Genomic DNA, 12,091 nt, shown 5'->3' with positions numbered 1-12,091 from the left:
GTTCCAGTCGTTTTTATTGTACATGGAATGAAGATTAACATCCTTTGATGTTATTTGATATAACAATTATTATTAACATCCTTTGATGTTATTTGATATAATAATTAACATTAACATCCTTTGAAGACCATCCAACTACGCAGCTGTTCACATGTCAGAATCAATGCTGAAGAGTGTCAAGAATATACTCTGGACTAATCTTCTGCTTATGATGCTTTCAGATCATATTTACAAAAAAAAGTCTGAAAGCTCTGAAAAACCTTTCTTTTAAGATATGTAGATGGATTTTTGAACGATGGCCCACACCAATGCCTTGTGTTGTTTGTTCCTCTTTGACCTGGTTCCGAATGTAACCACAGACCCCCAGCCCTGCCCTGGGGGTGATGCTGGGTGAGGATTCTGCAGCAGGGCTGGTCCCTTCTCCCCACAGCTGCCCCGGTCACCTTCGTGAAGGCGCTGCACAACCTGGAGCTGCAGGAGGGTGGCACTGCCCACCTGTCCTGCGAGGTGTCCAAGCCTGATGTCCCTGTGGAGTGGAAGAAGGGCACGTCCGTGATCCACTCCAGCCACAAGTGCAGCATCCAGCAGGAGGGGAAGGTGCACACGCTGCTCATCCACGACCTGAACCGTGCCGACTCCGGGGAGTACAGCTGCCACACGGCTGCTGGCAAGACCACGGCCAGGCTGGAGGTCAAAGGTAGGGTTTCCTCTGTGCCCAGCAGTGGTGAGAAGTGGGAACATCGATTTTTGGAACTCTCTATTTCAAGAGAGACACTGATCAGTGGAGCAAGTGCAGCAGAATCCGCCAAGTTTTTCAGGGGGCTGAAGCACGTGAAGTACATGGACAATCCCTGTTGTGATAGGACACAAGGGGTGATGGTTTTAAACCAAAAGGGGGATGATATAGATTAGGTGTTTTTTACATTGAGGATGGTGAGGCCCTGGCACAGGTTCCCAGAGAAGCTGTGGCTGCCCCTGGATCCCTGGAAGTGTCCAAGGCCAGGTTGGACTGGGTTTGGAGCAACCTGGGAGAGTGGAAGGTGTCCCTGACAGCGGCAGGGTTTGGAAAAAGATGACAATACCTTCTAATTTAAACCATTTTGGGATCTAAGTATAAGCAGAGGCGAGGGCATGTGAGTTTGATAACTGAGGAAGAGAAAGTGGAAGGGAGACCTTGTTGGTCTCTGCAGCTTCCTAGTGGAGACCTACAGAGGAGAGAGAGGCACAGAACTTTCTTGGAGGGCTCAGTAAAGGCATGACAGGCAATAAGTGCAAAGTGCAGTGAGAAAAATTCAGATTAGAAAAAGCCAGACTTAACATGAAGGGATGGTCAGAGTTTGGAACTGAGTTCCAGAGAAGTGGAGGAATCTCCATCCATGGGGTCCTCCATAGGTCCCTGCAAGCCTTCATTATTCTGTAATTGATCTCTGGCTGCAAGATCTGAAGCCTTGGATTGTAACACAGGATTTATATATTTGGTATATATTCTAATATAATCTACATATATTATTCTCTATATTAATAATATTTTATAAAACATATATAGATTTCTAATTTATATATTATTCTATTATACTAGTCTATGTATTGTATATATTCTGATTTTCTGATATGATCTATATATTAATATATATTTATATATACATGTATGTATATTTAATATTTTTATTTATATGTTCTTTGAGTGGTTTTATCCAGTTTTATGATTTTATTTCAAGGATGGAAAGCTATCTGGCCTTCAGTAATAATTACTGAACTTTGAATTCTTTGTGAAAAGAAGCCTGGGATATGGGGAGAGAAAAAAAAGCTCACATAGCAATCAAATTTTTCTTGCTGATTAACTCCCCTTCCTCCTCCTCCTCTGTCTAGGTTTGACTTTGGCATCCTTGGACGCTCTCCTTAGGGAAACCAACCCAGCCAGAATTTTCCATCAGCGCCATGCCTAGCTCTATCCACACCTTAACCATAAAACATCCGTCTGTTTTCTATTTCTGCCTCACCCATCTTTTATTTCCTCTTTGCACCCCCGCCCTTTGCAGGCCTGCCCGTGCTGTTCAAGCAGTGGCTGAAGAATGAGGAGGTGGAGGAAGGGCGCACGGCCGTGCTGAGCTGCGAGCTGACGCGGCCCCACGCGCGCCTGGAGTGGCGGAAAGGGGACACGGTGCTGCAGCCCGGGGACAAGTACGAGATTCGCCAGGAGGGGACACGAGCTGAGCTCCTCATCTATGAGGCTGAGGCTCAGGATGCTGGAGAATACACCTGTGACTCGGGGGATCAGCAGACCACGGCTTCGCTGCAGGTCAAAGGTAGGACAAGGCTTGTTTGGGGGTAGGGGAGGCCTGGCTGTGTCCATCCTTCACAGGGGGGATCCTGGAATCATCCAGGCCAGGCTGGATGAGGTGCTGAGAGACCTGGTCTAGTGGAAGGTTCCCTGCTCATGGCAGGAACTGGATCTTTAAGACCCCTTCCAACCCAAACCATTCTCTGATTTAGTTTGAGAAAGGTCTCTGAGATCGCTGAGTCCAACCATTAACACAACACTACCAAGTCCATCACTAAACCATGCCCCCAGGTGCCACATCCACATAGAAATTTTATTGGTGAGTCATCGTTGACACTCTGTGAAATCAAACTGGACTATACCACCATACCTAGGACAAGTCCATTTTAAATTGATCCATTGTATGTCTTAGTGCCTGAGGAGCCCGTGAATTGTGGCCCTTTGCCTTTCTTAGTGGCTGTGGTTTTGGATTTTATAGTGTTATTCATTTTGTATTAAGAATTCTATTGGTTTGGATTTTACAGTTTTATTCATTTTGTACTAAGAACTCTATGGATTTGGGATTTTACAGTTTTATTCATTTTGTGCTAAAAATTCTATGTCTTTTAGATTAGATCACACTTGTAGATTGTGGGTTTAGTCACCATAATAAACTCCTGCTCGGAGGATGTGGTTTCAGAGATGAAACACCCAAAATCTCATGTGCCAGCTGAGGGAACTGGGTTTTTTTAACCTGGAGAAAAGGAGGCTCGGGGGAGATGTTATCACTCTCTGCAACTACCAGCAGGAGGTTGTGGTGAGGTAAAGATTGGTCTATTTCACAAGTGACAAGCAACAGCATGAGAGGAAATGGCCTCAAGTTGCACCAGGGTGGGTTTAGATTTGGTATTAAGAAATAATTCTTCACTGAAAGGGTGGCAAAACATTGGCACAGACTGCCCAGAGAAGCAGTGGAGTCACCATCCCTGGAGATACTCAAAAGATGTGTAGATGTGACATTTGGGATGTGGTTTAGTGGTGGATGTGGCTGTGCTGGGTTAACAGCTCAACTTGGTCTTAAAAGTCTTTTCCAACCTAAAGGGCTCTGACTCTGTGATTGGTGGTGTTGTGGTCTGTGTGCTTCCACTGAGAATGGTGAGTATGGCCATGCGAAGACCTTTAGAGGCCCAGAGCAGCACTGGACCCCTTTGCAGCATCAGCAGCTGATTCCATGAGTGGCCAGCAGGCAAACTGTGGTCCAAAAAGAGGGGAGCAGCCCAGCTGCAGAAGTCACAAGCAGGTTTCTCACCTCTGAGCGCTGTCACTGATGCAGTTGCTTCTCCACCGCAGTACTGCCAGTGCTGTTTAACAAAGAGCTGAAAAACGTAGAGACTGAAGAAGGGGGAACGGCAGTTTTGCGCTGTGAGATCTCCAAGCCGGACGCTCCCGTTGAGTGGAGGAAAGGAGGGGTGGTCATTCAGCCCAGTGACAAGTACGAGCTGAAGCTGAAGGGCAGCGTGGCTGAGCTGATCATCCATGGTGTAGAACCTGATGACTGTGGGGATTATACCTGCAGCACTGGATACGAGATCACTACAGGGTCTGTGTATGTGCAAGGTAAGGTGGTGGAACGTGGTGGAAATTCCTGGATTTCTTACTCCAAAATCTTTGACAGTAACTGGCCAAACAGCAGAAAGTCCATTCATTTCTTTCCTGATTCCAGCCAAGATATAAAAACTCACCTTCAGGCTGAGGTTTGACCCATCTTTTTAAGTTAAGCTAGTTTAAAGTACTGACCATACTGTGTTTCAGAACAGATGGTGGTACTGCTGAAAAACTTGGAGCAGTGGTCGTAAAAATACTGAAATTCTTGTTACAACTGATTGCAGCTTCTTATCATTGTTGATAATCTTATTACTCCTTTAAAGCACCCAATCAACATTTAAATCTTTAAGTACCTCTCTGCCTCATACAATTTCTGCAGATGGTTGCAACACATAGGAGAGCCAGGCATGACCTGGGCAAGGAGTGGAGTTTCCTCCCAGTGAAATTATGTTTGCAGACACACACACTGCTCCTACAAGCAGCTGGAGGGATGGAAGGTGGTTTCTAACCCTCTTCAAGACAACTTTAGTTCTTTTTTTCCCCTTGGAAAAGCACTACAAGTTTAACTCTGCTGGAGCTGCACTTGGGCTTGGGTTAGTTCTGCAGGGAGCGACTCGTGCGTGTTTGTTTTTGTTTTCCTTTGGCACCTTCTCTTGCTCTGTCGCGCAGAAGAGGCAGCAGTGATAGTGTCTGGTTTAAGGAACACAGACGTCTTTGTGGGTGAGTCAGCCACGTTCACCTGCGAGCTCTCGCACCCGGGTGTGAAGAACGTGCAGTGGTGGCTCGATGGGACCCCCCTCCACAACAACCTGGTGACCGAAATCTCGGAGCAGGACGGCAGGATCCACACTCTAACCCTAAATGATGTGGCGTGCCACGACTCGGGCACTGTCACCTTCAGAGCTGGGTCCCTTATATCTTCAGCTAAATTATTAGTCAAAGGTATTTCCCTGTTAGCAAGAAACACGTGGCCACCTCTGGACTTGCTCCATGTGCTGGTGCTTCTGCCTTCCAGGCTACCCTTACTAAATCCCTTCACGTTCCTCCTGTGCCCTGCAACCCTCCCACTCTGCAAGTCACCCACTCTCACCCCAGAGTTCTTCTGGGTATAGCCACACTGATTTTTTTTTTTTTTTTCCCTCACCCTCAAGTGTTTTTGGATTTTATAGGTGAAGGAGGGTCGCAGGGTCAGGGCTGCTGCTTTCACCTGACATCAAAGAAGAGATGAACATAAACATCTTTGGTAGCACCTGACTTTACATCCCCACTTCAGCTTTTTTCCCATAATACCGCAAAATCTTGCGGGGGTGGTAATTCCCAAATTTCCCACTCTGCTGCTCCACAGCTGGGCTGCTGGTGCTGAGCTCAGCATGTTCCCAGGACAGGATTTTGGGCTCTTCCTGGAAACCAAAGGGTGTGTGACATTCCAGTAACACAGAGACAAAACGCGCCTTGTTTTTGAAAGCTCATCCCTGCACTGGCAAAGCTTTCTGGTCTGTTGAATAAATATTTTTTCCCATTTGGTAAGGGTAGCCAAAAGCTGCAAATAACACTGAGCTCCAGACTTGATAAAAAAAGCTCCTTCCCACCCACTACTTTTATAGCCATGGGGAAGATCTGTTGTTTTTCAGGCAAAATTAAGGCTTATTGTCTGCTTGGAAAAGGGATATGTGCAGAGATATAAAGGGCTAAAAGATCTTTATTCAAATCTACTCCTGTGGGGGAATAGATTTGAATAAAAATAGCTGGGCCATAACAGGAATGAGCCACAATATGGAATTGTAGTCAGTGGTTGATGTCTCCTTCTCTGCATCATGTGTCCCGTGTACATTCAGAAAATTTGGTTCTCTGCAAAGATAAAATGTGAAATCACTTCTTCATGGTATAGAATGATGCAGTGACAACAGAGTGTGCAGACCCAACAAGTCCTGTGTCAGTTTGCATCAGTTTTCAGAGACAGAACCTGGTTCTGAGCTCTCCAGGTAAAAAAATCCAGTGGGACTAAAACATAAATTAAAAATAACTGCGTTGTTAGGTATTCTGCTCAGTGAATTAACAGGCTCCTGAGATATTTCCACTTCATAGAATCACAGCGTCATTGATTTTGGGAGAAATATCTGGAGATCATCCAGTCTAACCCCACAATTCGTGCAGGTACACACATGTATGTGGATATTTTGTGCTTCCATGAAGCCAAGATTCCTGAATTGCAAACTTGAATCACACTAGCAGTGTTATATAACTGGATTGGGATAACCCTAGTTACACTGTGCTCAGTAACACTTGATTTCATAGAAAAGTGAAACATTTTTAAAATTCCAACCATTATTGTACTGACAATTTTGTACACTTAATAAAATGTACAAAATTTTGTACAATTAATGAAGTGTACATATTTATTGTCCATAAATTTAAGAATAAATCTTCATTTGAAATATATTTCAGTCTATCAAGCCATCCATGGCTTGCTCTTCATCAAGGAGCAAGCTGACTGTGTTCCATGTGCCTCATTCTCCTGGTTTAAGGCACGCTGGGAATCGGATTTATTCTGTAACAAGTGAGACCTCAGCTTTCCAAGATCACTGCCCTACACCTGCATTCATTCCATGACCAGGAGTGGTGGTTCACAGGTGATGGGGGGAGGAGAAGGGTGAAGGAGCTGCTGCTGTTTCCTAGCTCCTCTGGGCAGGCGAGAATTGCAGGTTCCTGGGCACACGTTGGCTCCTCAGACCCAAAGAGCTGCACAGGTGAACAGAGGCCACCAAAGTCCTTGCCCTGGCCAAAAGCAGGGGGACAGTGGAACCAGGACCTTCTCCAGTACCACGGTGATATTTGCTGTGAGAAACACATTTCTACATCTTATGGAAGGGGATGAGGTTGTGCTCCCCAGGCACCTGCTTCTTTCTTCAGTCAGCAAAACATCTCCAAGATCTTCCACGGAGGCCTCCTCTCCATAAACACACGTGGCAGACACTCGGAGTGGCAGAGGGAACCTTAATGAGTGGGATCAAGCCTTGCAGCAAGTTTCCAAATGATGTTTGCAAAGCTCTCTTTGCTTCCCAAGGTCTGCCAGGAGCATCTCAAAGCCTCAGCCTGCTGCAGCAGTTTCAAGAGGAGCATTCCAGACAGAGATCCTGTGGGGGTTATTCCAGCTGGCTGGTGAGCAGAGCAACTGTTTGAAGAATTAGGACATCACAGAATCACAGAATCACAGAATGTTCTGAGCTGGAAGGGTTCCTCAAGGATCATCGTGCCAAGCTCCTGATGATATCCCAGCTTTCTCTGTCATCTTTTTATGTCCCTTTGTAGCCCTATCATTTTTTAAAGTTGACATAATTCTGCTAAGAATGATGTTTCAGAGAGACTTCAATTTTCAGACTGCATTGAGATTTTTCCTTTTGACCTACATATTGCATGGTAGATGGATGGTTCAGTCTGACATCTCAGGAGGGACCCTTGGCTGCTTTGGGAGCTCACAGTATTTTAGGTCAGATATATCTACTGTGCCTCACAGCTGCCTCACAAGAAGCAGAACTTGGGTTTTAAAAGTGCTTAAAAGCAACTTCATGGATCTCAACACCTTCAGAGGAGCTGCCTATCCAGCTGTTCTTAGCATTTTGTGGGGTCTCAGTCTGAGAGGTCAGGGTTTATGATCTCTCAGTGATCTGTAGATTAAATACTGTCAAGGAAATCCTATTGCTTTTTCTCTAAACAATGTGTTTGCTGCCGAGGAACACACAAATAATCCAAACAAAATTCATCTACTCCTGTGGTGTGCCCTTTTTTTTGTCACAGTTGTCCTGGATATTTGCTCTTCACATGATTTCTGACAGCCAAGACCACCCCAGGACAGGAATGAGTGTCTGCATTTGAGGACTGTGTTTCTTTCCAATGAGTAGTTATATTTTAATCACACAAGGAGCTTCCAGTAGGGTTTGTGGTATTTTCCCATTGCTCTGTGAGGTTGAGAGTTGCAGGGAACCACTCCCTGCAGTCCTCTGCATCACACTTATGCTCCACATTCAGGAAGCAGAAGTGTTTCACATTTTCCAGTGCTTCCCAGCCTGGAAGATCTCAGAAACACTGGAAGAAACACTGAATTGGAGAAGCAGTCCAAATTCAGGACAGTGCCAGCACAAGCCTCAATTCCTGGTGGCCCATTTCCCATGTCATGGTCATGTTCTAATGCACCAGTCTGGCTTCCATCCTGCTTGATGCTGACACAGGCACAGACTAAACTGCTAATCCCCCTGCTTGCACTGTCACTCTGCTTCTCCCCACGGGCTCTGTGCTTGGCAAAAACCCTCCAAGGGGTGATTTCCATGGGGATCCACTAATGCATGTCCTTCCTGACGTGTTGGTTAACAGATCCCACCATTGAAGTGGTCAGTCCCATGCAGGACATAACTGTTGATGAAGATGGCCCAGCAGAGTTCATATGCCAATATTCTAGGCCAGTGCACGCCATCTGGAAGAAAAATGATCAGGAAATACATGCAGATGGGCAGCGAGTGATTATCGATCAGGACTGGAATGTGAGCATGCTAAAAATTAACCCCACGGTCCCAGAAGACACTGGCATCTATTCTTGTGAAGCTGAAGGCATTAAAGTGATGGCTACACTTGATGTTCAAGGTGAGGTCTTCCAGCCAGAGAGGAAGACTACCATGGGTTCCAAATAAGAGGTAGAAAAATCATGGCAAGGCTTTGCAATAAGGGACACATCAGATACCTGCTCTTGGTGTTCACTCCATTACTGAAAATGAGGATAAAAATAATTGGGGGATAATGGGAATTGAATACGAAACTGCAGTGTTGTCTTATTTCTAATTAACACTCACTCATTACACCACTGAGCCAGCCCACCTCTTCTGCAGTGAGCTGGAATATCAGTGTGATGGGATGTGTCCTGCTGAACTGCTGTAAAATCACAGGTGTATTCTTGGTCCAAAGAAATAATGCAAATATTGTTTTGCTATTAAAGAGCAATTTTTACAGCACTTTTAACATAAAACCAGTAACTAATGGATAGCGTGGAATTCCGTTTTATTTTGCTGAGTAAAGGAGCTTGGTAATTTACCTATTTCAAACAGTGATCCCTCAGGAATTACCTCCTCACTCAGCGCTCACATTTGTGGAGATCCTGAGGAACAATATATACAAAAATTAACAAAAATGTTAGGATTTTACATGGAAATTTCTTATTTTTTTCTGCTGCCTGTGGAATTCCTGGATTTGGTTACCAAGTGAATTGGTGTGATCAGCAACAGCAGGTTCTGATTTCTGAATATTTGTGGCTATTTTGCCTTCTTGCTTAACTGGAGTTGGTTGTTAGTGCAGAAGAACAGGGTGCTATTAATTATAATGTTTTCTACATTGATAAGCACTTTCCATTGTAGGGATTTAAAACTATTTTAATTAACATAATCTAAAAGCATCCCAGAGGAGGTAGGGTTAGCAATTGGCTGCTTTCCATAATTAGGGAAACCAGCGCTTCCAAAGTACAAAGATAAACAATTTGGGTTGTTCTAACAAAAATTATGCATTCTCCAAGAATAGTCTGCAACCCCCTCATTGTTCTCCACATAAGTATAAATCTTATAAAATTCAGAATATTTTTAGTATTATAGAAGCCCAGAATAGTTTGGGTTGGAAAAGACCTTAAAGGTCATGTAGTTCCAAAACCCCTGCCATGGGCAGGGACACCTTCCACTGTCCCAGACTGCTCCAAGCCCCATCCAGCCTGGCCTTGGACACTTCCAGGGATAGGGAGTCCACACATGACATCTCTGGGCACCTTGTAATTAGTAATAAGTTAATAAATAGATGGTGGCGGCTTGTGCTTTTTGGGTATGTTTCTTTGTTTTTACCATTAAATAAATGGCTCAGTTTGGAGGGTTTTTATAGACATTTTATTTATTTTTACTAATATTTTTTTTTTTTTGCTGGGTATAGCTCCAAATGATCTATAGTGATCTAAACAGGGATGTCTCGGGGTCTTGGTATATAACACAAATAATTCTGACCATTTTATGGCATTTGTGTAAACTGTATTTACTCCACTGTATGTCCCCACCCTTGTGCTTGTCATTTGTCCCTATAGCAACATGAATTATACCCATGTGCACCAGCCCACATTTAATTGGGCATCGAGCTAATTGTTTCTGACCAGCTGCCAACTGATGCATGGCTGGAGTGTGGAGGTTTGCGCATGTTTCTGACCCCACGACTCACCACACAGCATGGGAAAACAAACCTAAATGTCACAGAGCTTTTACAATAATTCAGAAATTTACTGTTCAAAATAATCTTGATAGAGATGTTGACTTCGAGTGTTTCCAAGAGGCAGAATTATCTTGGATAATCGTCACTACAGCTTTGCCAGCCATAACATTCTCTTACATTTGCTTTGCAAGAAAAGTAATGAGATTTTATCATGAGCTGTCAGTGGATTCACATCTCCCCAGTCATGATGATAATTGTGTTGTCTGGGAGATCTTTGGGAAACTGTCACAGGACAAAAGGAATTTGATTGCACTTTATCTTCCTGAGCTACGCCTTCCTGTTGACTATTGGCCTGATTCATACAAATATGACCATTTTTTTCTTTATTTATAAAAAAAACAGGTTTTTGGAAGAAATCTGGGTGAAATGCTATAGGTTCTAGATGAAACTCTGGAGGTTCTAGAGGTTTATCATTACTTTTAAGCAGTCTAAATCTTTTTATTGTAATACTTTGTTAGGGCATGGATTGCAATCGACAGTTAAACCTACAAGCACAGTTTATAACATCCACATTTTTCCATCAGCTTTGCAGCAGTGGGAATCATCCAGTGCTCCGAGGCTTGCTAATATTCAGAGATATATGACCAAATAATTAATACTGTTAATTGTCCTTCTTTTCTAGGCAAGAACAGCATTGTCCAGGGCTTGGAGAATGTGGAGGCTGTGGAAGGAGGGGAAGCCCTGTTCGAGTGTTATCTCTCCAAGCCTGAGACCTACAATTACAACTGGCTGATTGACGATGAACCTGCCAAAACCACGGAAAACACTGAGATGGTTTACTTTGAAAATGGACTCAGGCATATCCTGCTGCTGAAGAATTTAACTCCCCAGGACAGCTGCAGGGTGACTTTCATGTGCAGCGATGCGGTGACCTCAGCCTTCCTCACAGTGAAAGGTAACTCAAGTGCTTGGGCAGGGGAAGCCTTCAATTTCTGGTTGGAAAGGGGAAAGAAACCAGGGAAATATGATGAGTAGCGGCAAGGAAATGTTGCATTTGTTGTTTGTCTCTTATCTAAACGTCCTTCCCACACAGTAAATCATAGAATCATTCAGGTTGGGAAAGATCTCTCAGCTCATCAAGCCCACCACCACTAACCCACAGAATCACAGAATGGATTGGGTTGGAGGGGACCTTAAAGTTCATCCAGTGCCACCTCCTGCCATGGGCAGGGACACCTTCCACTATCCCAGGCTGCTCCAAGCCCCATCCAACCTGGCCTTGGGCACTTCCAGGGAACCAGGGGCAGCCACAGCTTCTCTGAGCACCCTGTACCAGGGCCTCCCCACCTTCACAGCAGAGAATTTCTTCCAAATACCTAATGGAAACGTATTCTCTGTCCATCTGAATCCATTCCCCCTTGTCCTGTCACTCCATGCTCTTGTGAGATGTCCCTCTCCATCTTTATTGTCAGCTCCCTTCACCTACTGGAAGGTACAAATTAGATCATCACAAAGCCTTTTGTTTTCCCTAAAAAAACAAAAATCTGAAAAAAATCCAATTCTCTCACCCCTAAATAAATGATGCTTTACAATTTCCTCATTTTCTTGTTCTGTAGGATGTGAGAAGGTTTATAAAGCAGCACCAGTTGGCACTGAATTACCAGTAAATGACTGTATCAGAGCTGTCACGATTCTGATGAGTTTGGTTGTGTTTATAGGCACTTCAGGGCTTCAGAGAGGAGGGTTTTATCAGCAACAATATTATCTCTGTAGCCTTTATCCCAGTGGGGACCAGAAACCCTTTCTTTACAAGAAAATAAGAGTACAAAAGCAGAGATCAGTCCCCACCTATGGATTAGGTGGGGTTTGGAGCAACCTGGTCTGGTGGAAGGTGTCCCTGCCAAAGGCAGGGGACACAACAAGATGACCTTTAAAGTCCCTCCCAAACCAAACCATTCTGTGATTCTAAACCTTCTGTTCTGGCAATATACATAAACCTTT

At 44.3% G+C, this 12,091-nt stretch overlaps 1 protein-coding gene across 1 annotated transcript in view; it reads left to right on the top strand.

Moving 5' to 3' along the window:
• Window positions 1–12,091, top strand: part of OBSCN (obscurin, cytoskeletal calmodulin and titin-interacting RhoGEF) — a 145,247-nt gene that overhangs the window by 92,193 nt on the left and 40,963 nt on the right. Inside the window, 6 exon segments of the mRNA XM_068176205.1 lie at window positions 431–697; window positions 2,040–2,306; window positions 3,611–3,877; window positions 4,535–4,807; window positions 8,234–8,500; window positions 10,773–11,045. Of these exon segments, the coding sequence (XP_068032306.1) occupies window positions 431–697; window positions 2,040–2,306; window positions 3,611–3,877; window positions 4,535–4,807; window positions 8,234–8,500; window positions 10,773–11,045 (1,614 nt within the window).

Source organism: Anomalospiza imberbis, chromosome 1, assembly GCF_031753505.1.
Source record: "Anomalospiza imberbis isolate Cuckoo-Finch-1a 21T00152 chromosome 1, ASM3175350v1, whole genome shotgun sequence".
Classification (NCBI taxonomy): domain Eukaryota; kingdom Metazoa; phylum Chordata; class Aves; order Passeriformes; family Viduidae; genus Anomalospiza; species Anomalospiza imberbis.
Note: the sequence above shows the minus strand (reverse complement) of the source record. Positions and strands in the feature narration are given on the sequence as shown.